At 41.7% G+C, this 26879-nt stretch overlaps 2 protein-coding genes across 5 annotated transcripts in view; both read right to left on the bottom strand.

The window, feature by feature from the left end:
• The window catches only part of IPPK (inositol-pentakisphosphate 2-kinase), a 59171-nt gene that overhangs the window by 29574 nt on the left and 2718 nt on the right, over positions 1-26879 (bottom strand). For 2 of the 4 annotated variants that reach the window (XM_068419903.1, XM_068419902.1), the window contains exon 3: positions 15325-15382. Coding sequence is in view for 2 of the 4 variants with exons in the window: in XM_068419900.1 (XP_068276001.1) it covers positions 4867-4947 (81 nt within the window). In the remaining 2 variants the exon portion in view is untranslated. Of the gene's footprint in view, positions 1-4866; positions 5015-15324; positions 15383-26879 lie in introns of those variants that run through there. The other 2 variants (XM_068419900.1, XM_068419901.1) reach the window with 1 other exon arrangement.
• On the bottom strand, positions 20371-21685 carry LOC137674522 (protein BTG1-like). The gene is made up of 2 exons (XM_068419941.1): positions 21529-21685; positions 20371-21345 (listed from the first exon to the last, which is right to left on the bottom strand). The coding sequence occupies exons 1-2, from the start codon at positions 21644-21646 to the stop codon at positions 20993-20995; spliced, it is 471 nt and encodes a 156-aa protein (XP_068276042.1). The 5' UTR covers positions 21647-21685; the 3' UTR covers positions 20371-20992.

Genomic DNA, 26879 nt, shown 5'->3' with positions numbered 1-26879 from the left:
TGATTTGACACAAAGCACCCCCTCATAAGCAGAATTGTTTTATTCCAAAAACCAAATCCATCTCCCGCACATGCAGAAAGTGTCTTTCTTCACACACTTTGGAGCCATCATAATGCCAGCAGAAGCAGCTACAGATATAGCGAAATCAAAGATGACTGTTAAAACACAAGACACCCCTCTCTCCTACAGTCCCCTACAGAGCCAGACCAAGGATCAGGAAGGATGCCTGCAAAAGCAGCACTGGGATATCCTCCATCGTTACCCATCGCTCTCAGAGGAGAGGGGAATCACAGAGAAGAGCCAGATATTATTGACTTACTACAGGCACCAACTTTGGGAATCTTCTGCAAATTTGATTATCGGACTTGAGTCCCTCACCCAGTCTCCTTAGCTCTGCTTCACTCATCTTCTCCATCCCCCTTTTCTATTGCATAAGCTTACATACGTCCGGAGATGGTTTATGCATTTACTAATTAAGCCCCATACCAAAACCCAAGGATATCTGTTAGAGCTGCAAGCGCTCCAAGACAAGGGGATTATTACTAACAATCAAGGTATGTGAAGCTACGAACCACAACCTTTTGCAAGCACACACCAAGGTTCCTCTAGACCATCCCATTGAATAAAAAAACAAGCTGGGAAAAAAACCCTCCTCTTTTCTTGTACCACCTCCCAGCAGTCACCCTGAAACGCAAGCTTCGTGTTCAAACATATTCTAAAATGAAGCATTTGGTTACCATAATATCCCAACATGCAAAAAATAAAAGTGAGTAGAAATCAACTGCAGTGACGCACAGGAGGAATGTACATACTTTATCTCATAAAAGAAAAACTGGAGATCGCAAGCATATGTTTCAACAGTGAAAGGAAATACAAGTCATTATTTCTAGAGTTGCTTACACTACTTTCTACAAACATCTCCTGAAGCCTTTTTACATGAAGTGTTAAGTGTCTCTGTAAAAGCAAACAACAGATTAAGACAGAGAACTACAAATGAAGATTTCCAGCTCACTTCTGAAAAACTAGGTATCTCCACCTTAGGAAGAGTCAACAGCTACAAGAAGGTAACAGTTCCTCTGAGCCCTCTCTACTGCTCAAGAGTAGAGAGGAGGAGGGAAAGTGTGGTTTAGCCCTCTTTTTAAATCAGAAGTCAAATTCAATGTGGAAGGAACGACACTCCAATAAAAATGCAGGGAGCGAGAAGCATCCTTTCTAAACCGCCTGGCTGTCTGCGGTAGCGCTTGGTTGGGGCTTGGTAGAGCTGTATCTGTACTGCAGTGCTTCATGCATCTCTGAGACGGCAACTGGAACAAGCAACCAGACCATTCACTGGATGGTGTGAAGGGTGGCAAGTAAGTTATTTGAAAAGGATACTATGATTCCATCAAATATTCAAAATTGCAAGCAAAGGACAAGGATCACACAGACACTGCCTGAATGAACTTACAGGTTTGTGTACTTCAGAGTGATCTTTCCGACCATCTCAAGCACCTTCTTCAGTAACCAGAGTTGCCAGTTGTATTTCTCTCTAAAATCATGAGGTAGGAAAACTGTCTCTGTTCGTTTTCTACCAGAACCATTTCAGCAGGCTGCAAGACTATACAAAGGCTTTCTGACCACAATTCAGTTTCAATTTGGACGAACTTAAAATTAAAAAAAAAAAAAAACCACACCAGGAAAAGCTTTATCAACAGAGAAATTAGTACCATAATATTGTATGTCTTCCAGAATTTTAGATTGATCACAACTGAAACTTGAAAAAGCCATGAAAGCAGAAGCTTGAGTATGCACCAAGCAAGCAAGCGTGCAGCTCCAGAGATAACGATGCTAACTGGAAATGCTCGGCAGGCGTTCCACCTTTGTTCATCAGATCACTTTCTAAACGCTGGAGAACTAATTAAAGCAACTCTGTAAAATTATCACTGTAAGAAGAGATGTGCTGACTAGACCATGCCCTGCCTAAGTCCTCTCAACTGCATAAATGAGGAGCAGAGATGCATTTGCAGTGATTTCAGCCGCTCATTTTCGGTACGGCGTTCCGCAGGCTGCAGGAGCGCGGGCACACCGACAGATTCTCGTCACTGTTGCATTCTGCAGGATTAATAACGGGTAAGAGGAAACAGCACATCAAGCAGTACTTTACAACACTTTCACCGGAACAACAGCACATGTTCCACAGAATGCCAAAGTCTGACTGTCAGACAAACCTTTGTCTATAAGCCACCACGCAAAGGCACTGGAAAAAACAGTTGCGTGTTGCCTGCGTCTAGGGCTTACCAGCTCATCACTAGCAGAGCTAGCTGTTGGGCATGTGGCTTTTTATGACCAAGTTTTTAATTCTGGTACTGTACTGACTCTGGATTAACAGTGCGTTATGTTCATGTCTTAAAGGGAAAGGTACAGGGAGCAGAGCAAACCAAAGAAATCAGCACAGCCTTAAACACACGAGAGCACCATGAACTGCTGAGGCACACCTTGTTCCTCTTGCTCTTCACCCGCCAACCAGACACACTGCACACAACCAAGATCAAGAGCATCCATCCAGGCTGCCTGCTCACCCCAGCCCAAACACCCTGTGCTTGACACATGAACTTGCACAGTCCCTGTTATCAGTGCTTCAAAGAGCAGTCCAGAGGCGGGAGTTGAAACAAACCTCCCTGGATCTTACTTCATAAAGGGCAAAGAAGCTCATGCCCTCCTCCTCCAGAATGACAGGGATAAATTTTCTTTTAATTTGTTGTTTTGTTTTGTAAAATTTCTCAGATCTTCCAGAAGCAGCAAGAGAGAGAGGCTCAGACCTACGGAGACAGGGACAAGCTTCCTCCCCGCATTCCAAAATACCACTGCACATCAAAAGGGAGAACATGGAAACAAGCACCCACACAGTTCCACCCCGGCCTCTCACTTACAACCCTGGCACTTGTATCTGAGCATCCATTCATGTCTCCCTTGCCACAACCAAATCACTATCCCTCCCACTAGCATTTATACACAAAAAACATGAACTAAAGAGATACAGAATGAAGCAAGGACAGTTAAAATGAAATTCACTGCCTTAGTTATGCTGCTGTTCTGTTCACACAAACCTGGGAATGACTTGACATCACATCACAAGAACGATGATTAATCATGCAAGTATGTCTGGTTTGTAAGAGGTACAAAGTAACAATTAGTTAGTATTTAACTAGTTAGTATCTAAACAGTATTTTATATGCTCCAATTTTACAAGAGTTCACCATCAGTAGACATAAAGCTCTAAGACAGAAGCTTTACTGGTTCAAAGCTGTCTATAAAGGAAAAATAATATCTATTTCACTTTTACTCTTTCTTAAAGTTATAGCATCTTGTTAAAAAGAGAACTGACACACTCAGCAACTGTTCTCAACCTCTGGCAGACTTCCTCAGTTTCCAGGTCTTTAAAGATATCACAATTACGTCACTATTAATCCATTACGTATCCTGATCCCTTATCATCCAGTGACTAAGTATTTTTTAAACTGTCTTTTTCAAAGCTAAAATTTAGACAGGAAACAAAATCATGCGCTTTCTTCTTGTAGCAAAAATATCTTTAAAAAAATGTTTTATATAAAGAAAGAGAAGGAAGAAACGAGAGCCACAGAATTGCCCTTCCTGAAGTTTGGAGTGCACTGTAAGGTTTCCAGTATTTTCTCAGACTTGACAATTGTTAGTATTTTTTACATCTAGTTTATGCTTATAAACCAGAAAACAGACATCAAATGAATGCAGTATTTTCAGTCATTCATTTAGACATTTAAAAAATGGTTCTCGGGATTCAGCTCTTATTGTGGATTCTTTTCCACATAAAGCCTACATTTTATCATTTTGGCTTTCCTGGGTTTAGATCTATGAAATATCAAGAACGTTCTGTAGCAAAGCTGCAGCAGAATTTAAACAGAAATATAAATACATTTTTAAGGCAAAAAATAGCCACGAGCACTTTTTAGAAAAAGAATAAACTCCTTCAAGGCACACGTATCCCAATATATTAAGTAAATAACATACATACAAGTGCGGCAAGAATACAGTAGCAACAGCCAAATAAACTCATGCTTTTCAGACTGACACAGAATCTGCTTGATTGGGTTTAGCTTCATTTAACCGTTACTGCTCACCAAAATGCTGAATCTATTTCACTTTTTTTTTTTAATTAATTAAAGAAAAAAAAAAAAAAGGGCAAATGGAAGCGGGGAGAAACGACCGGCCCCTTCACACAGACTCTACGGCCAAGCCGGAATCGGAACTTGCATTCTGCAGTCCCAGTTCAGCACTGCAGCAAGTGTCCAAACTCTTGTACAGAAAAAGAGTCAGCGACAAAAGGAAAAATATTTCTTCTCCCGATTTCTCTCTCCTGCCGCCCTTACGCTCACACTATGACAGATTTCCAGCGGTTCCCCTCACAACCGCCGGGCCCCGAGGACAGCTGTCCAGCCATCAGCTGCCTTCCCTTCCACGACTGCCACCGCCAAACCCACCCCAGCCGCAGGGGGCACCGAGGCAGACGCCTGCCGATCGCTCCCCACGGACGGGCACAATGCCCCCCCCACGCTCCCGGCGGCGCGCAAAGGCCCCGCGACGGGAACGGAAAACTACTTCGGGAGAGAAAGGCGAGGAGGGCGGCGGGGCCGGGCGGCCGCTCCCGCCGAGGGAGAGGCCCGAGCACCTGGGGGGACACGCCTGGGGAGGCACCGCGCCGGGCGGGGGCCGGGCCGCCGGGCACCGCCGCCCTGCCGGCCGGTCCGCGGCCTACGGACACCCCGGCCCTGAGGGCGCGCGGCGGCGCCCCGGGCGGGGGAGGTGCGCCCGCGCGCCGCCGGCCGTTACCCGCCCGCAGACCCCCCTCCCCACCTGGCAGTGGGAGACGACGAGGCTCTGGTTGCCTTCCCCGTGGTACTTCCATTCATTCTCATCCATCTTCTCCACTTCCATGCCCGGCCCGGGCCGCCGCCGCGCCCCGTGCGGACGGTGCCTGGCGCCGGCCCGCCGCGCTCACGCCTCCCCCATCGCGGCTGCGCGCCGCCCCGCCGCAGGAAGTCCCGCCCTCCGCCGGGCCGGGCCGCCGCGCGCGCGCCGGGCGGCCATGTTAGCGCCGGGCAGCGCCGCCCGCCGCCATCATTGAGCGGGGCAGAAGGGAAGGGCCGCGGGGAGGGGGCGCGGGAAGCCGGGCCCCGGGAGAGGCCCTTGAGGCACCCCGGCGCCTTGCCGCCCCCCTCCCGCCGCTGCCAGCTCCCGGCCCCGGCACTCGCTCCCTTGGGGGGCCGTGCGCGGCGCAGGAAGGCGGAGAGCCCGGCCCGGCCCAGCCCAGCTCCCGTCCTGCCCCCGCCGGGGGCCGGTGCTCGGAGGCCGGTGAGCAGAGCTGCGGGGAGGAAAGGCGTCTGCCTCCGGGAACGGCAACCTAGACCCGAAGTGCTTTTATGCGCCCTTGCGTTGCTTGCCCAGATGGCACGTTCAGATACCGCAGGGTAGAACATGAGTTTGCACCTGCAGGAGAGGCTGTTCGGGTCATCACACACTCAAAAAGGCGCCGTTTTACCTCTGGGTCCATTGTTCCCTGCTAAGGGTGTTTTTAAGGTTACAGAATTCTTACATATAAAAGTAGCAACTCTCATGTTTACTCTTGTAGTCAGTGTCTCTGAATAACTTTCTGTGCTTCAATACACCCAGTCTTTCAAATACCTAACAGAGATGTTACAAGCATCAGTATGAACGTACATGTAACATTCTTCAAAAATGTATGAAAACCTGAAGCCGTTTTCCTTACCATTATCAATACAGTTCAACGTAGTTTCACAAGGTGCCTCAACACACAGCTCTAAGTGAATATACACATTATATACGTGCAGTACGTTTAAGACAAGTTATCTAAATACCCAAATTCCCCACCACAAATACAGGATTAAATTCTAGATCCCTTAATCCAGTCAATTTTATCACTACAAGTCTTGACTACAAACAGCAACCCTTACCCTTGAATTACCATTTTTAAATCATCACGAAGGGCGCTCTGGAATTCCCCCCTTCTCCCTCACAAGGCACTCCGTGACAGCAGCCAAACTGACACATCAGAAGGGAACTAAACACTTGCAGGCTTTCCTATGTATAATGAACATTTGTATAATTTGGATAGTAGCCAAATTTGACTCTGTATTAGTCTTTTAAAAAGTCAAAGCAAAGAAAATGATGCCTTTTTATTTTTAAAGGAGAGTGAAGATGCACCTAGAAGGCTGAAAATAAAACCTACATAAATCTGCAATGAGTCATTGATCCTTCTTTTAAATGTATGTGGTGCTATAACTTAAGTCATTTATACTCTAATTTCACTAGAACTTTTAAAAAAATGGGGGTTAAATGATTTATACTTTCTTTTTACCAAAATAGTGATTGATAAGCACTTAACTTTTCCCTTTTATTCAACATTATCCTATATGTGCCTACATGAAAAAGGAAATGTGAATCCCTGCTCCTTTGGCCATTTCATAAATACTAAAATAACGACAGAGGGATGTTTAAAGTATGTTTCTGTCACCTGTGTTTGCAAAGTTTCCACATGTTGTGTAACAACAAGTGGATATATAAAACACACGAGAATTTGCCACACTATCCTGACTTACCAAAAGTGTTATAAAGAAGTTTCACTCAGGACTGTAGGTAAGATTGTGGTATTTATGATACTTGCATTAAAAATTAACTGTATTTCAGAGAAATAGTATGTGGACACTTACTAGGCTTACATGGAGAAATACAAAGACAAATAATGTATTTTCTTGCAATGGTGAAACTAATTTGTCTCAATTTTAAAAGGAACGCTAGTATAGCAAGTTGATTAATTTTCTATTCTTTTATGCTTCTGAAAAATGTACATCTACAGAGGAAAGAAATAAAGTAGAGCTTCTGCGTGCAAGGGTAAACACACTGTGAACACCCAAGTTTTAAGGCAGCCCCTCTCTCTAGCACGTCACTCCCCGCTTCCCCTTCTCTGGCATTCCACAGCACAGAACCACCATTTGCACACATTGCAGGGCTGTTCTGAACACACATCAGTAAAACTTGGAAACTGGAGGGGCAAAAGCCTGTTAACATTCTTTCTCTCTGCATTATCAGTTGTTAAATATTACTCATTTAAAGTTTTATCTACAATGTGCTTGAACTGAAATACCTTAAGCTTTTGTGCCGACATTGAAGTATTGCTTAACTGGAATTCCACCACCATGGCTATGTCTTGTGGTGTAACTACAGCTTGTGTAGACATACCTGGGTTGGTTTTAATTAGCTACCTTGAGGACTGCTAGCACAGAGCTCAGCGACCTTCAAAATCCTTCTGAGGATCTCAGTAGACAACCAGGTGCTCTGTGGTATTTTAGCACGTAAATAAGCTAGTTTAAAACTGCATCAGGAACGCGTGAGGTAATCACACCTTCAGTTCTACAGCTCCCACTTAATCCCCTCACCATTGCTTTTTTGATGGAACGTGAAGGAGTCAGGAGAGCACCACAGGCCTGACATACATTTCTTTTTCTCTGGGTCCTATAACTGCATCGGGTGGCTATGCTTTTAAATAATCTATAGGTTTTAAATCAGTGGGTACACTATACTTAACTGTGCAGATATTCTTAAATAAAAGATAAAGTGACAGATCATATGACTTTAAGAATAAGCTAGTAAAATACTGACACATAAGGCTATTGTCAAACAGATTTGCAACTAAAAATGAGAAAATAGCCATCCTGCCTCTTTACATGAAGAAGACAGACCACAATACGTTAATATAAAATTTCTTCCCACCCTGTCTTCTGTCATCCCACATCTATAGGTTTTGCTTGTTTTTAAATGGCATTTCAACTATGGCACTGACTTCACAGCTTCAGTTTATTCCTCCCAGCTCCCCTGGGCCATGCCTGCTATACAGATCATGACTCTGCCAAAGCCCACCAAAACATGAGTCCCCTCCCAACTTCTGCTGTCTCTTTTTCCCAGGCATGCCCCAGAGCTGTCAACACTGCACTCTCACACATGCTGTCTTTTAAGTTTACCAGGGAATGAGAACGAAATGGTAAAAACAGTTCACTTGTTCAACTGGGGGGGTGAGTAGCAGGCAAGTATTTCTTACTAATAGTCTGATGGCTATAAAAAGTTCAGTAGTCCAGATCTGAGGAAAAAGAGAGCATTACTCGAGACTCATAATAAAATTAGGTGCTAATAATACAAACGTCTTGTAAGCTTACAAGAAGGATTTTTGTGATAATAGCTACATCTTAGTTCTCCAGCTTCCTAAAATGAAAGGCTTCTATAAAAGAGAGGACATTTTGTTCTTTATGAAAAGAGTAAGCATGACACAAGACCCTATCCTGGGCCCTAGAAATGTCTGCCTGGAGAAATCAGGTTTAAAAAAATCACAAATTCAAGGCAGTGAAACCAAGAATATTGAATGGACATGATAATATGACAATGGAATTGTGCTACAAAAATACTGCTACTACTTTCTTTAAACTATCGCACCATTTTCAAAAGGTGCAATTATCATGTTTCAATAAGACTACCTGACAGTTTTATATTTTTATTGTACTCAGACCATCAAAATGGAGTATACTTATGTAACTCACACTTCATTAAAATTTTAAAGCTTTGATTTTTTTTTCTATTATCAGGATGATAACACTGCTCCATGCCATAGTTTTTTCTTGAATCCATGGTTTATCGATGTAATTTCATACACATACTAGAAATCTCATGCTCCAGCTGTCATTTCACCATCTCTGCCTGACTAAGAAACACTGACCCAACAGAGAAAAAAAGATTACAACAGGACTGGAGCGTGCCATTTGATGGATTTTTTAGAAAGTCTATGTGGTACTTCGAACCACAGCAAAATACTTTAGCAACTAACCAAGTCAATGGCTTCAGGAATAGGACTGTAAGTGGCAAGAAAGGTGACTTAAGGTCAATGAAGATAAAGCCACATATATGTTGTTAACAAACAAGAGCTTGCACAAACTTACCCAGCCATCAATAACGGCAGACGTGAATAAACAGACATTATAACTACTAACAGGTTTAATTGCTACATACAGTCTGAGGAAGAAAATGAAGTTACAGCCACAGCATAAAATAACTTCTCTATACAGTATATAGAACTCCTAAGAATTGCCAAGACAGACAATATTTTTTACATACAGACAAGATAATTAAATACTGTTTTCCACACACAGGAGTCCTGAACATTTATTGTGAACAAAAATACAATTAATTACCAAGGAGGGGCAACCCAAAAAAAAACAAACAAAAGAAAAAGCGTTGTGGTGAATTTTTGGGACCAGTAAGAGAAAATATATGGAAAAGAAGATCTAGTTAGAAACTGTAGGAGGTCTTTAAAGCAGAACGCTATGGTGAAATCGTAGTAGCTTTGACAGGGTATGAAAGCAGAATGGAACAAGACCAACTCCGTCTAAGCACCTCCTTAAAGTCTGGTCTTACAGCCTTTAATCCTGTAGGCAAGGAAGGAAAGATGAAGGGATAAAGAGCTTTTAGGTCTTGCCTTGTATTAAGTGACATACCAGGGACTGGGAAACAAATGCTCTTTACATAAAGAGGTGAAAGCAAAGTACCAGAGCAGACTCGGCACCCTGGTCAGGAGTCACGTAGAAGCAGTATTTTTGCTGCTCTCAGGACAGGCGAACACTTCTTATTGCAGATACTTTGCTGTTAATGTTATACTATTCGCTCATGATCAAACACCCTCTTGCAACATACAATTGCCCCTGGGATAACACCTTATTGTCTCATATCACAAACATACCCTAACCTTGTGTTTAGTCCTTGGACCTATTAATGGTTAAAGGAGAGCACATCAAACTTCTTTTTGACACAAGCCCTGCAGGATCATCTTTAAATACGGAAGAAAACACGTACATAAATCTGATTTTCAGCTAAACTGACATCATTTGGCACTGCACTTCTGTGGAAAAAACTTGAAGCCTTCCCCATTAAAACCTTTAGTTCACCGAGTACAAGGTCTCCAGAAGATAAAATACAAATTGACGTAAACCGCTCACACATTACGTTTCAGTTTGTACCCAGAAACACCAAACTGCATACAGTATCTCGGGATGGTACGGAAGGACTGAGCAGCAGTTTCTTTTGCACAACTTACTGATAAATTCAGATTTATGTTCCCTGACACAGCTATCGAATACTTTAAAAGACATAATTCCTTAAATTCATACACACCACATTTCATTGACTGTAGCGCTAATAATTTTGGAGTGATCTCTGTATTTGAATAGCAGCATACAAAATGAATGCTCCTCCTCGCTGCCCCCCCACCCTGATCAACTCCCCTGAAGAACCAACCCACTTTACTGGAATGAACATGATTGAAATCAATAAACAGAACCTGTATTTTCAAGAGACTTTTTCTCAAACTTTAAACCTCAGATTATCTGTCATCTCCAACACATAAACACAGATACAATGCCATTTCGCAAGCAGAGAAGCTAATATAAACACTATGCTATCTCAAAAGGGTGATCTTGTTCTCCTTTTCAAATCTGGACGTGTCCTCTCTTCACATTGCCCTTAGCACATATAGATCCATGTGGCATGATTAGAGCAGATTATTCATCAAATGGATGGTTAGGTTTTCTTGGGTGGGTTGGGTTTTTTTTATTTTTTAAAAATACTATTTTTAATTCTTTAGTTGACTCAGCAAAGCAGTGTGATGCATTGCATAGCCACACAAGTCCCCCAGTCATCATTAAAGAAGGAATGGGAACACAACCAAAACCGGTGGGGAGTGCAGGATTAGCCGTTTTGTTGCTAGCTCATTCTCAGACCAGATCAAGCTGATTATGAAACTGTACTTCCAGCACTGCTGCAGAACCTCCTAGCGGGATGAACGTGTGGGGGCCCTTTCAAGGAAAGAAGCAAATGCAGAGAATGAACAGATATTTCCAGGTGTGCTCTGCAAAAGGAGTAGAGAGCACATCACCAAAGAAACGTTCTGGGGGAGAGAACTATGTAATCCATTGAGCAGTCCATGAGCTGTCACTTCACACAGGTTTCCTTACTTGCCAAGGCCAGGGGATCCTATGCATAAGTATTTTCCATCATATCCCTGTGTGGTCTGTTAGCCTCTTGTTCCCTCAGGATACTGGTCTAAAGTTAACATAATTTGATTTTGCCAAAGTTAAAGCTGTAATGACTCTGTCATTATTCCATTATCTTGATTGCAGAAAGTATTTCAAAGAACATGCGTCACTCAGGTTACTTAAATTACCTTGGCTTCACAATTCCATACTTCCTTTAGACAAGACTGATCTCCTTCATTTTCAAAGGGCTGATTGGTTCCAGTTCCCATTCAAACCAGAAGGCTCTGCATTCACTTAACACTTCTGAAACTCGGGCCACTCTCTTTCAATGTCTATGCTCAGATGGGAGACCTTAGATGCACAGGAAGAGGTTAAAAGTCAATGGAAAGAAAAGGAAAAACTTAAAACAGGAATGAGCATACAGATGGCAGCTATAAAGACGCACTTAAAAAGTGCAAGAAAGGGAAACAGAAGCAAAAAAACCAAGAAACGTGCAGAACGTCAAAGGCCATAAGCCTGAACCGTTATTTTTGCATGCAAATTGTGTTTCAGAGATTAGTCCTAGAACGTAATTTATTATGATGTGAAACTCATACCATGACTAATTCTTTATCAATGGCACAACACTATTAAACATCATTGTGTAAAGACGCTTTACAGGAGACTAGATCCATATTGATTCAAAGGGGAAAATGACATTTCGGGCACAACCTGTATTACCTGCCAAAATCTGACTCACCAGAAGTTGCACACAGAAATTATTCAAAAAAGGAACACAGCCTAACCAGTACTTACCTGTGCTCTGTACAGCTATACAAGTTATACATATATTAACCTTCTTGGACAACCTGGAATCCCTGAGAGGTGTTAAAATGATTTATTAGAAGATCCTTGTATAAAGATCACTCTATAATCATTCAAAGTAAAAAGACAAACATACAGATCTTATCCTCTAAGCTTTTACGCTTCCCCCACGTGTTCCTTCCAGTTCATGAACATTTCCCAAAGGCCCTTCTAAGTTTCAAGAAGAGCCTGAATTTCCCCAGCTTTGTCTTCTTATAAAAGGGGCAACTACCTTTAGATTTTGCATACAAGTTTTCCAGTAGCACAGTGAAATGTTTGTCAGAACACAGGACTACAGCCTGTAAATGGTAACCCTTTACATAACAAACAGCCATCACTGATGTGACACACACAGGAAAGAATAATACTGGAAAACCCAGAGAACAGCTTGATTACAACCACATGAGCTCAGATACGAAAACAGCCCTTACAAGTTTTGGGGAGACAGAGGGAAAGATAAGAGCAACTCAATGAATCTCAAAGAAAAAGATATTCAAATGACAATTGAAGACTTCAGCATATACTTGTGAAAAAAGGTTAAAAATTGGGAACTAAACAGGTGACGATGGTATTATAAACGAAAAAGACTTACTCGGAAAAAGGCCAAAGGATATATTTTAGGGCTACTAATTCACTAGCAGTTTTAAGTAAGAATAAAACTAGCTGTAGATACAAGCATAAAGCTTAGATGCTGTTGCTGAAAATGGAACTCCAGCTTTAGCTTTAATTTTTTAGTTAGGTGTCTGAAGCAGTAAAAATATGTAGTTCATTACAGCAACGTAAAATAATTAGTTTATAGGCAGTGAACCACACCAGGTAACACTATACAGTCATGTACCTTTTGTATTCTGTTCTTAGCAGTAATAGTATTTTAAATAACCTGGAAATTACTTCTGCAAAGAGAATTATCTGTTCCAGCATCACTGGAACACAGCGATAACCCAGCACTGCTACCCTAAAAAATCCAATCTTCAGAAATATTGAAGTACTCAACAAAGGAAACAACTGCTGTAAAAAATGCAAATATTCTAAAACATATTAGCAGAAGGTATAGAAAAAAAATGTATATGGCATTTTAGGATCCTGTCTGATGTGCTGAATATGTTACAGGTAACTTTTTCCAAAAGCATAATTGTTTGCCCCCCACACTTATTTAACAAAGCTGACACCAGATCTCAATATTCTCAGCTATGGATCCTTGTGAAGAGATACTGGAACAGATAATTCTCTTTCCAAAAGTAACTTCCAGGTCACTTAAAATACTATTGCCACCAAGAACAGAATACAAAAGGTACATTACTCTATAGTGTTACACTCGCCAATCTGGTACAAAACCAAAAAAGCTCAAAAAAGGCTGGAAAGAAATGCTCTGGGTTAATCTTCCCTTTTTAACCCAGAGCTGGTTACTATTCCAAATTCTTACATTTGTCGTCAAGACACCATGTCTGCCAATAAACCAGCATTAATCTCTTTTCATTTCATGTTGACGCAAAGGTTTAGCAAATTTAATGAGAAAAGAGTATCTGAATGACAGAGAAACCACTGAGAGGTAAGAAGGGAGGAGGAGAGGGCAACAAGAAGTTGTCTTGTATGTGCTTTTCTTCTCATTTCTAGTCACGTAAACCGAGATGGATACAGAGCCTACTCGGGATCACATCTAAAAAGAAGCCCTTTAACTTCAGCAAACTTTTGCTCCCAGACTTCTTATTTCAGTTTTCATTGCATGGAGAGTTCAATGTTCTGTGTTTTAGAACACCTTTAGAAAAAGAATCAATGTAAAAGACTTGTGGAAAAAAGGACAACTCTGTGTTTATTTTAGAAAATACACACAGCTTTCCCTCAATGTACCATCAAGACATATGGCGCACACATGCAGTTGTGACACAGAAAAATTATTTTCTTTGCTGGTGAAGTGACTCACAGACAGAACAGCTAAGGTTTCAGCTACAATTAAATCTTCATTTGATACTTCAGAAACTAAAAGGAGCTCCATGAAGCCAATACACAGGACTCCATTAAACAGTGCACATGCTTGAAAAGTTTATCTAGGCCCAAGTCAAAAGGCTTTTAATGTTAAACATGGAAGTAATTCTACTGACTTCTACAGAAGCAATAACTTTCCTCTTACTTAAAATGTGTAGCATTGAGTCACTGAAACAAAAATCTGAAGACTGTCAGAGATATTAGCTAAACATCATCCAGTGAAAAGACTAATGATAAAATCAAGTGTTCCATAAACACTGCAGTTCATGATTCCGAACTAATTCTGTTCAGCAAAACCTCCGTCCATGAAAATACCCAATTCCACCTTAAATGCTCAGCACTACTACTAAATTCAAGTACGTATTTAATTACTCGACTGATGTCTTAGCAAGCATACTTGAATCACTGGAAAAAAATAGCTCACAATCCACATCAAAATATTCAACGCCTTCAGTTTCAGTATCAACCCATCACACTGTGGAGCAAAAAGGACAAGATAACCCTCTCCCAACACATCTGTACATCTTTTTCCTGCCCCAGAGAAAAAACCCTTTGACAAAACCATTGTATCAACCTGTCAAGCAGGCCGTGCATTTGATGACCTCTGGTATATCCAGAAAAAAAACCCAGCATACTTCCCAGAAGAAAGGATTTGTATGAGTAACACGTTATTTTGAGCACTAAATAAAATGTTATCTCATCATACACATTAGAATTCTGTTTTCATTTATACTTCTGCAACCTTAGAAGTACAGTCTTCCTAACAACACATGATAATCCAAATTCACCCAAGTAAGAGGAGGCAAGTCTAAGCTTTTGTTGTAATCCATTCCAAGAATATATAAAAGCATAAACCACTATAGTTTATATTCTTTTCCATCATTCCTACATATACCTTTATCCAAATCTAACCCTCATTTTGCACATTTGCAACAGGAACAATCACGTAACACTATTTTGATGATAATGATGCTGTATAAATAATATGTAGGGGACTACTGCAAAGTGTCAATTGCATATTCATGTCATACATATGTACAGTTATTAAAATAAAATTGCATATGAAGATGTTGTACACTAGGAATACTGATTAGTATTTTACTCACCTATATGCAGCATGCTAAATAAAGCTTAGGTGTTGCAAATAATATAATTTCTAAGTATTTGTGAATATCTGTAAATATTTATAAATAACAGGCAAGTTCCTTTCCTCCTCAGAGCCCCAGTGGAAGAAAGCAAGTTCCATGTTGGCACTCAGGGTAAAATGAAGTTTAGTAGTTTGATGATACGATGACCTTGCTTCTGTGCAGCATGCTCTTCTGACTACCTAGAACTACTGGAACAACCAGGGCTCAGTGTTCAGACAGTTTAAGAAGTATTTTCCCGTACAACCTACCTTTTTTGCTCAGTTTTCTTCCATGTTTGTTCATTCTTCATTCATGTAGCAGACCATCCTGGGAATGGTACACAGAAGTAATATCAGTCATCTGGGGCCAAAGTCACTAATGTCAGCAGTGTAAGATGATCAATTTAACAGTAGTTTGCATAACTGTGCTCTACACTGCATCATCCCAAACATCACAGTTCGGTCACAAAAACTCTACAGTAAAAATTGCTTTATAAAATTGACTGTACTTGCTACTACTGAACTACAAATAAAGTTTATAAGAGTTTATGCTCTAGAAAGTTCATATTCAAAGCTGCTACATCACGGCATCAAAGACTGTATTTATACTTTTATACATGCATTTTTCTTTTAAAAGAAAGTGTGTTCAGTTTCAAAGATAAACTTTCATACTTGGCCTATCTCCAGGATTACAAACTTACTATTCTAAGCTGTGTATTTATTTAGCACAAGAGGTTTGCTTGAAACATTACAGAACCATTTTGTGATACAATTTTTCTTCTTCCTACTAAAGCACAACAGAATTATTTTATCAGGAGAGATATTTGCAACTGTCTTTCAGTGACTCAAGACTGATTTGCTGTTTAATTTAACCAAACAGACATTTATCTTCTTTTACAGTTTTTGTTTCTTTGGATTTTTAAGAACCACTGGGGAGAATAACCGATACTATATAGCTGCTTCTGCTAATGAGGCTATACATATATTACCATCAATAATCTGGGGACCAATAATGATAAAACCAAGTTTATCACAAATCACAATTTAATTTGCATTCTCATTGCTTCCTGACACTTTTTAGAGATCTATTAGTCACACTATTGCAAACGAGGGGCAGCTGAATCTCACAGTGCAAAGTCACTCTCCCAAGCAGATTCCATTTCAATTAAAATATACTGCCCCCCCCCCAAGAAGTTACCTAAATTAAAAGCTAAAATCAGCAGTTCTCAACGAAAATTTTACATAGCCTTATAATGGAAAGCAAAATAGCACTTGTTATTACTGGAATAAATTCAGTCCCCAGCAAAAAAACAATGAAAACAGATGGGCCTAGTACTTTTACAGCACAAAAATTATCAAGAGTGATTCTGGCAACACAAGAAAAAATAATTTGTAAAAAGTAAGTGTGGTGACAGTAAAAAGTATCAACCTTACTAGTCAAGAACCAGAATGCCGCTATTAACCCAACAATACAAGTCTTCCCACTGTGCCATGGCAATATGCGTCAGCCTGGAGGAACTGCAAAAAGCCAAACTGATGACTGTAGTGATGCTGCACTGATATAACATAAGGCAGAAATCAAGATGAGATCAAAGTTTTGAGTCAAACCCCTTACCAGTAAGGGAGGAACAAAAAAAAAAAAAAGGAAAAAAAAAGGAAAATCCATGGTTAAAATAGTGAAGAAAAAGAGCTATACAAAGGCAATGACTTTTGAAGATACATTGGCACATAAATGAATTCTAGTACTGAAAAGATGAAGATGGTAAAATTGCTAAAGTGAGGCAAAAAGCTCTTAAGTGCTCAATAAATACTGCCTATCTGTATTTGATAATGCAGATAACTTTGTACTATACGAGGATAATGAAATACTTCCAATATACTTATGACTAAACCAGATAATATCAAGAAAATAATTTTTAGAATTTCATAAGGGAAAACATAACCACAAGGTCTGGAAAAATGCCCACAAGAACAGCCTCAGGACATCAGCAGGACCCTGAGATCTATTTCCAATGCATGTGGGAATAACTAGAAAATTTCTCTAGAGTAGGTGTCCCGATATAAAAAAGTAACAACTAATAATTGCAGGAGAGTTAGCATGGATTAAATGTAAAAAGAAGATTAATTAATGAAGTATTAATTCACTTCATAATAAGAAGTAAAATTAAAAGGAGAACAGCATCATTAATGCCAGCCAACATGGTTTTATAGAAAACCTGTTAAACAAACCTGGAGTTTGTCCTTTGTGTGAGTAATTGCAGTAACACTGACTACTTAGGCTTTTATAGGGCACTTCACCTAAAACCATGGCATCCCAGACAAAATAAAAATAACCCAGTGAAGAATGCATTATGTGAATTAAAAATGAGTTAAGTGGAAGACCTCATATTTAGCAATTATGTCAGTACTAGACCTGAAGTAATTTTACATTGTTCTCAGTGAAGTGAAAATCCCAGCACAGCCAGTGCTGGTGGAATGGCACATAATGGTGGGAACAGTGTGATCCGGCTCAGCTGGTTCACTGCACTCATTTCTCGAGAACTCATTCTCAGGCACATATTAAAAAATGGATTGAGTGTTTGCAGAAAGCACACATTTAAATCCCAGTTAAAAGAAAAGTTATGCTCAAACTTGAAAAGCTTAATCTTTTTAATCCTTTAAATAAAAAAAAAAACAGACTTAATTTGATTGCAGTATAGAGTGCATACAAGAGGCCATACTAAAAGGCCTTTCATCTTGAGGATAAAGAAGTATGGACACCAATGTTTAGAAATTAAACTTAAAACAACACACCAAATTTCATATTTGAACTTACCTAACACTAAATGTAAAAGAACCTGAAACAAACACAGACAATACCCTTATCTCTTGAAGTTTTCAGATCAAAACTATACAGCCATCTATTTTTAGGTGCCAATAACGAGTCAGGGGTGCAATATACAGGAACTGCTGTACATAAGTGGTCAGGCTATAATAAACTAACAGGACCTTCTGTCTCCTTTGGATTCTACAACTCAGACAAATGTTGTCTTTGTGGCAAGGGAATGTTTTGGAGAAACAAGTAAATATGTTTTTTTCTCTATACTTCTTCCTTCAGCTTTACTTATCAAGCAGTTAACCCATCCTTATACAAACAGGCATGAGAACAAACAAATATACGCTTCCTCCATATATTTTTACTGCTTCAAGGAAGCTAGCATGCAATAATTTTTCCTGTAGAATCCAAACCATTCTGTTCTGAATCATGACTGATCAGATACAGTCAGTCTTGTGTGACAAGCACATAATTTAAAATATGATCAGTTTTGCATTCCGCCATTACAACAAACAAGCCAAACTCTTATCACCTTTCAGGGAAAATGCAAAGTTAATTTTACCTCCTTCCTCCAAATAACAGCCTCCCTGGCATTCCCTCAGAACAGCCTTTGTGCTGTTAGTAGGTCTTTGCCTTTTTTTTTTTTTTTAAAGCAATGGAATGTAGTTCTAGATGTCACAGACATATTACAGTGTATTTACTTGCAGCTCAAGTATTTGCTTCAGTGGGATTTCTTCAAGCTCCCCAGTCTCCTCCACCTGCTTGTGGGCAGAGCAGCTTCAACTCTATGCCTGTGGTTTAAGTATATGAAATGGAACTTGAATTACCCTAACAAAAATGTCCCATTTAATGATAAGTATCAAACTCGCAGAGAGCACAGGATACTTGAGACAAAGTATTATAACATATGAAACAACCCATTGAATATGGTAGGATTAATAAATAAGAAGCAACAGAATCCACGGTGGCTGGGGTTAATCCAGGCTCTTCTTTACTCTTACACAGAGAAACACCAGGCAAGAAAAGAACATCTGGAAAACCTGCTGTACCCTACTTCTTATCTGTATGTCAAACCACACCCAGCAGCTGGAAATCATACCCCATGTCCCAAGTCATCTTTAATTGCACTTAGTGTTTACTGCTGTGTAAAAATCCAGTTAAGCTAAAAACGTCGTACTACATCTTTTCAGATAGGCTGTTAATATGATGTGCAGCAAGGCCAATTATCTTTCAAATGAAATTTAATCAAAGAGGGCATCTCACCCATAGCAGATTTAAAGTTATTCTGTTCAATTACTGACAAATGTGTCAAATACATCCCCTTAGAGGTCCTAAGGAAATAAATATTCAGTGCAGGTAATTCTATCAGAGAAAAAAAGTATTACTATCTTCCTAAGAGAATAAAACAATGTGGCAGGAACTGATTTTCAATCTTGTGTAATAAAAAGGCAAATTTGCCACAAGACCTTTAACACCCATTTGTTAAAGTAACCCAGAAACTTATTTATTGGAATGACAGACTAGAAACACCATCAATTTTTACAGTTTTAATTACTAATAAAATTGCACTACGCATTTTATTCTGATTAAACAAATACTACTAGACAAGCCTGCCTCCCAGTTAATAAGGCAAACAGCAAGAAGCCACAGCCTTTTCTAACGCAAATAAAGTAAAAAACCTCTCTATGCACACTGGAGTTCCACCCTTTCCAGTCTGCCCCTTCCTTTGCTGTGTGTTTTACCATGTTATTGACATAGTGCAAGGTGGGGTTTTTTTGCTGACATACTAACACAAAGCTCTCTTTCATCAAATATTCAACTGTGCTCGAACACCAGGCTACCAGAAAACCAGGAGTGCTGGACACTATGCAGTCTTCTATAGCTAGAGCACAAACCACCGCTTCTTAGAACAGGCATCACAAGCTCTGTAAATTGCATCCTTTACAGAATATCAACACTAAGAGACTCCACATAAAGCTTTGTTATTACATCAAACCCACTGTATTCCATACTTTCACTAAACTTGTACCCAACTGGTATTAGAGACGCTGACGAAATGAGAAGGAACTGAACACAACGCCAGGCTTTTACCTTCCCGAAAAGTCAAGGTAGTTACACAGTATTGATGGTCAGTGTTTCACTCTAACTTCCTAGATGGTTTTAAGTTGAAGTTTAAAATGCAAACCTCATTTCCCAATAAACTCAAAGATTTTTTGCAATAGATCAGATGTTAGAGTACTTTTCCTTCCATTCAGTTTGACACAGCACACACTGAAAAAAACCCACACAGCTCTACACAGACTGTTCAGCCCTGCTCAGACACACAGCCAGCAAGCTTCCCCACATCTAAATGTTTTGTGGTGATCCGAAATAAAGAGGAACATTCAGAGCTACACCTTTCTAACTGTGAAGCTATCTGTGACGATTACAAATAGCCAGAGTAAGCTTTGAGGGCAATGTAAAAAGCCTGGGGGAGAGGGAACAAACTAAGTCAAAAGCAGTTTGAGCAAGCCTTTATTGTTCTACTCCAGTAACTAGAAATAACAAGACAAACTAATTCCCCAATTCTTTTTGTCAAAATGTTGGAGCATGATGGAATCCAGCCACCAAATAAATGCATGCTTTGAAGAAGGAAAAATAAGACTTATTTTTGTGATTTGTGCCTCGCAGCCAAACTTGCATGACCCTGAGAGAAGTCTGTGCAGACAAATCACTGGCAAGATTTATGTGCAGCTTATTAGACGTGTTTCCCACCCCCCCTCATGTTATTGCTCTGCAAATTCAGGAATGTTTTACCAAGTGCTAATCTTGACTAAAATTCATCATAAAGAGTGCTACAATATTGCTTTTTATTACAAATAGCCAAAACTTCTTCGAAAATATAAACATGTAAAACAATCAACTGACTGTGCAGTGCGTTTACAGTACATGGTCCAGAAAGTAACACGCAGTGTAAAGAACTGCTTTAGACATTAGCCCTTGGCCACAAAGAACTTGGCAGTACTACCACAACTTTAATGACTATAGAGTGAAAAAAATAATTAGAAACCAAAAATCTGAGTTACATCTAAGTTTACCATGTGACTGGGGATACATACATCATTGTACAAAGAACAGCAATTTTTAGCTAGAAACTGTCATCATGTTGTAATTCTTGGACGGGCTGGATCTGCCAGTTCTCCACTCCTCCTTACAGCTGTTCCTACTCTCCAGCGGCTTGGTCGTCTTCCCACCAGGCTGGGGACTTTCGTAAAGGACACAGATAGACCCATCTTCACCTATGCGATAGGACACTTCGAAAGGGTCGACCCAAAGAGTTAATTCGCTGGGTAAGAGCTGGAAGAGTCTCTCGTGGCTCAGTCCAATCATCCCCGCTGCCTTTCCTATCAAGGGGTCCATCTTATGGTTGATCCTAATGCACCGGTACCCGGAGCCCTTGGAGGGCACCTGGGGGAACCAGTGGTGCTTGTAGTGCTCTGCGGGAGGGAACAAAGAGGAGCTTGACCGCGGCCCCAGAGCCCCACCGCCCTGTAGCGCCGCGGGGGCTGCGCTCCGCCGGACCCCTCGCGGGGCACAGGCGGCGGCAGCGGCGACCGACCGGCCGGGCCGGGCCGGGGCGGGCCCCCCCCGCCGCGCGGGCTCCCGCCGCCCCCGCTCACCGCGCAGCGCCTCCTGCAGGCGCTCCCGGAAGCGCCGCAGCTGCTCCTCGCCGATACCGCCGGCGGCCCGCAGGAGGCGGGTGACAAACGCCGCCGCCGTGGAGATCTCTGTTCTCATGGCCGCCCCGGACGGCGCCCGCCGCCGCCGTCGCCCCGGCCCGCTGCCAGCGCCGCCGCGCCCGCTCCGGCCCGCCCCCCGCGCCGCCGGCCAATGGCGGCGCCACGCAACAGCCGCATCACACGGCGGCGGCCCGCCCCGGCCCCTGCACGGGCGGGCAGGCCCAGGCCCCATTGGCGGCGGCGGGCGCGGGGCGGGGCGGCCTCGGCGGCTGCGGGCGCCCCTTGGGCCGCCGCACGGGCCGGGCCGTGTTTGTTTTGTTGGCGGAGGGGCGGGCCCGGGCCGCGACGCTGGGGCAGCCACGCGTGACGGCAGCAGCACGGCCTCGGCCAGCGAGACTCGAGTGCGGCAGCAGGGCTCCAGGCGCGGGCCCCGCTCGGCCGGGCCTGCTGTGCCTCCGCCGGGCCAGCGGCCGGGCCCTCCTCCTCAGTTCTTACAGCCCGCAGAGGGAACAGGTTACACACGGTCGTGCTCAGCAGGTACAGTTCGGCCGCGTTACAGTCCCGGGAACCCCTCCGCTTGCCGGGGGGGAGCAGACTCCTGCCCCAGGCTGCCAGCAGTTCCTCCCGCGTCCTCGCACCCTGCCCCCCCTCAGACATCCACTCCATATTCCAGGCAGACACGACGGTTTTCTTGCCTCGTGCCCTTTTCACTCTCACTTCTCAAGACCCAACATGAGCAAAACCCCAAAATACCTCGCCCTCTCTTTTTAGACATGCAGCTCCGAGGCCAAGGTGCTCCCACGTGAGAAAACGGCAACAGAGTTTCAAAGACATCCCCTCCTTACTCAGCTAAGCACAAAAACCGTTTCCAGCAAGACTGACACAAGAACCTATCGGTTACTTCCAGGAAAAGAGAAGGTCCAGAAAGCATCAGCTTCCTTTCAAAAGCCTGTTTACTTGCGAGTGGTTGGGAATGTGGCACACAAAAATACAGGCTAGAGTGAAGTAAACGGAATTCTGTTTAGTGCATGCACTACACAGATTTGCTGTAAAATGTATTACAGTGAAAGGATAAATCTTTGTCCTATGTTTAGAGCACTGTATTGCATCTTTTAAGTGATACTTATCAGTCTGGAAAGATTTATATCTTTCTATATATGTAGTTTGTAAATTAATACAAGCCTAATGTGGATTTGAGCATAGAGCTGTACGTACATTGCACCAAGTATCAAGCTTCTCAGCTGGCCCTACAGGTCACATCACAGACACCACCAAGAACACAAATGGCTGGACTCTGGGCAGTATTTTTGTGGGACTATCTCTGTTTAGCCCGCATCAAGGGCTAAACAATAACCAGTTGTTCTGTCACCCAAGACCCCTCCCCAGCTGAGAAAGGGAATTGGGAAAAGGAGGGAGACTCATGGGCTGAAATTTAAACAGATTTAATAAAATAAAAAAAACAATATCAATACTAACACAAAAGACACAAAGTTATACTCAGCCCATAGAGTGGTGGCAAGTCCCTCCAGGGATAGTAACCATTGAGAAGAGAGGAGAAGGAAAAAGAAGAGAGCAGAGCAAACAGCCCCATCCCCAGCAGCTTTCCCATTTATAGTGACCCTGACGTTAATGTCACAGAGCACACCTGTGGGCCAGCCTGGGGCAGCTGCCCTGGCTTTCACTGCTAATGGCCTTGATCACCATACCATGGCTGGCCACGCACTGAAACAAATTGTAACGGAAAACTGATTCTATAAATTTTATCCCTGCAAAACCAGGAAAGAATCATAAAGCTTAGAGTTGTGGAAACATTTGGTTGAACAGTTTGTGTTGGCACAAAGTTTGTATTATTCTGATGAATAAAGTACATGGCTTGTTTGAGACTAGGAACTTTTTTGAGGACTCATTAGCACCATCACTGCTGAGCCTCCGAGTCTGAGGAATAACTACAATTCATCTCTTTATGATAAAAGTTTCCTCTTGACAACAGTTGTCCTGGCAAGTCAGTTTGCCCAAGAGCCTCCAAACCAATAATTCTGTCTGTAACCCCACACTCACTCCCTCCACACAACTGCCAAGTGTCAGCCAAGTTTCACAACAGTTCCAGTGACACGGTTGCCGAGTCAGCTGCGACCTTCCCCCCTTCAGTGCAATAAGAGTGACAATATTCTTCAGCTATTTTAAAGCTTTTAAAAAGTGGCTGTGTTAGGTATAACCAAGATTCTCTGAGTTTACAAAAAGCTTCCCCTTTAGTTCAAAGACTAAACACAAACTTTTTTTTTTTTGTCAGCCTTGCAGTTCTGTTCACAAGCGATTCCTCTGATCACTTTTTTCAAGAGCAGTGACTAAGGTCAGGATTTTACCACCAGGACTGCCTGCAGTCGTAACTGAACATACTTCTCAAAAAGCAAGTCTTCTTTCAAAAGTTCATGCAATGCCCCAACCATTTTTTTTCTCCTGGCCTTATTTAAGTAGACCCTCTCCCTTCACTGGTTTTGTGTCTTGACCCCACTTTAGGGGGGCAGGGGGGAAAGTACGTCCATTTCTTTACACTGTTGGCTAGGTTTTAAGAGTTTATATTCTCCTTTGTTAAAAGAGAGCTAACTGCTCCTTGATTCTTCTCCAAGGCCTGCCCTATGCGAGGCAGAGCCAGAGGATCCCTTCTTCAGAGGGATCTCACCTTTGAGGAAACCAAGCAATATCTTGTTTCCCCAACTGCACATCTTAATCCTTTTCCCTTTTCTTGCCTCTCAGCTTTAAGAACCTAACACCACCTCTAGTTCACCAGCTGCAAAAGCCATACCCAGGGAGTTAAGGGGACGAAAAAAGCCTTGACTGCAGACCACTAGAAATTAGATCCAGTTTTACTGCTATTTAGAGATTACCAGATAATATTAATTCATCAGTAGAAGTGTGAAGAAAAAAAACCCAAAAACTCACACTGGCAAGTGTTTTAGCTGTTACCAGGAACCAGTTTAACACAGGTTTAGAATTTACAGAAGGTATTCACAGGAACTTTCCCCAAACCTCTGTCCCTTTAGGGATCAAACATCATCAAGGCTGTAATTACAGGGGTACAGGAGAACAGCTTGTCACAGAGCCAAACCTCATCCCACACAGGAAGAGTTCCCAGGAGAATGCCCAGTTAACCTGCAATAGCAGGACAGACACTTTGTTCATTAAACTATCAGTGAGTTACAGTTCACTCCCAACAGTTTATTTTTGGTAGATTCTGCCACCTGAGATGCTGAAACATTCAAGTAAGTCATTACATTTACAATTAAAGCTTCTTCAGACTCATTCTGTTTAAATTACTTCAAGAAAGCAAGTTCCTATCCAATTTGGACAGTTATTTGTAACAGCATGACAACATCAGAACTCATGTCATGCCTCCTCACTTGATGTTACACAATTAAGACAATTCAGACTTCTTGCCCTCCCTCTCCTCTAAGTAAGCAACAGGACCAAACCAAAAGGGCCAAAAACCTCAAATGACAAAACTACAGACATTTGTCCAAAACTCAGATGCTATCACCTAGTTTGACAGTCCCACCTCACGGCTCAGCTAGACTATAATTCTGTATGCCATTTTGTAGCCTAACCAAAGAGATTTTTATCAAATAGTAATTAAAAATATCTTTCACCTCCTCTTCAAGAAAAGACATCGGATTTCTGTGTTTCCTTTTCCTCTCACTCACAGCCTTTAGCTCTAGACTACCTCCTCTCCTAATCAAGCCTCAGATCTGGATCAAGATGCTATTTTATTAGAAAAAATTTTCACTTAAGTCTAGTTTCATTTCAGTACCTCAAACTTTATGAGTTAAGCTAAAAAAATTAATCTCTGCTGGTACCTGGACATATCAGTCATCCAATTACTTCAGTCTTATTTTATTCAGTGTTTCAGGAATCAGAACACAAACCCAGCTCTCCAGCTTTAGAGACTTCACTAGTAAAGCTATCCAGGTACACATGGGCTGTGTTACCCTACATTTGAGCAGATTCAATCATCACTTGCTAGTTATGTGAAGGCAATAAAAAAACCAAGAGGAATAAGCCTGCATTATTTGTTACTTGGTCTAGAACATTATTCCTGCACAACAAAGTTTTACCACAAGCTCTGGGTTTATTCTGTATGTTCCCTCAGGGACTTATCTCAAATTCTTCCCCACTTAATCACACCCCTTCCCTTCCATTTGTGAAATAGAGACTTCTACCATATCCACACTGCATGACTTCAAAGTCTCTTAACACCATGACAGCACTATCACAAATGCAGGAAGACAGCTACTTGTTTCCAGATTCATTAAAATAATGGACAAAGAAACAACGCTTGCATTGAAGTTATGAAATTCTTACTAGTATTCAGAATAAACACAAGATTACTGTTAACAGCACTAAGAACTGTATAAATCCAGACATAAGTTATAAACTTCGTGCTTAATTATGCTAAAGAGCTTTCCCCCTACCAAGCTGCATGTGCCCATATGAATATATACACAAATTCCTAATTATATACAGTCTGATTTTACTGTCAGTCAGTCAAGGTTGTGCTAAAGCCAGGACAGATATTAAGTGATCCAGTTTTAACACGCTTGTGAGAAACTTAAGATCAGAGTAGAAAAGCTTTCCAAGCAAGCAAGCAAATGAAAGGTAGTTAAAAATATTGCAAGAGTAAAAAGTTAGTGTTATAACACAGCTAGCACAGATTAATGCTCACTAGATTTGAGGTCTGGCACCTGGATCCACCAGTCCTAAGCAGATATTCAATTGAAATAAGAAGGTTGGGCTATAAAAATAAACAGATGCCATAGTTGTCAGGTAACGTTAAAGCCAGATTTGGATTTCCTGTATTCTCCTCAGCAAGTTTCACATTTAAGGCTCAAGGTAAACAACCCACAGAAAGACAAAAAAAGAAATTAATAGATATGTAACTATTTGACTTCCATCTCCCTGCCAGAAAATGGTGCCACAGGTAGTAGTATTTAAAACAAACCGGGAAGGGTTCATCAAGAAACTAGCCATTTGCCAGTTATTAAGCAAACCACTTATATTAGGAAGAAATTCTTTCCTGTGAGGGTGGTGAGACACTGGCCCAGGTTGCCCAGAGAAATTGTGGCTGCCCCCTCCCTGGCAGTGTTCAAGGCCAGGTTGGATGGGGCTTGGAGCAACCTGGTCTAGAGGAAGGTGTCCCTGCCTGTGGCAGGGGGGTTGGAACTTGATGGTCTTTAAGGTCCCTTCCAACCCAAACCACTCTGTGATATAAATAGTGTGTTTTAGAGAGTACTGGGGGT

This window comes from Nyctibius grandis, chromosome 29 (genome assembly GCF_013368605.1).
Source record: "Nyctibius grandis isolate bNycGra1 chromosome 29, bNycGra1.pri, whole genome shotgun sequence".
Taxonomy (NCBI): Eukaryota; Metazoa; Chordata; class Aves; order Nyctibiiformes; family Nyctibiidae; genus Nyctibius; species Nyctibius grandis.
Note: the sequence above shows the minus strand (reverse complement) of the source record. Positions and strands in the feature narration are given on the sequence as shown.

Excerpts from the sequence above, each read along its gene's own strand:
- LOC137674522 (XM_068419941.1), bottom strand. The coding sequence starts at position 21,646 with ATGAGAACAGAGATCTCCACGGCGGCGGCGTTTGTCACCCGCCTCCTG. Across the intron at positions 21,346-21,528 it reads CCTGCAGGAGGCGCTGCGCG|AGCACTACAAGCACCACTGG; the intron begins GTGAGCGGGGGC and ends TCCCTCCCGCAG.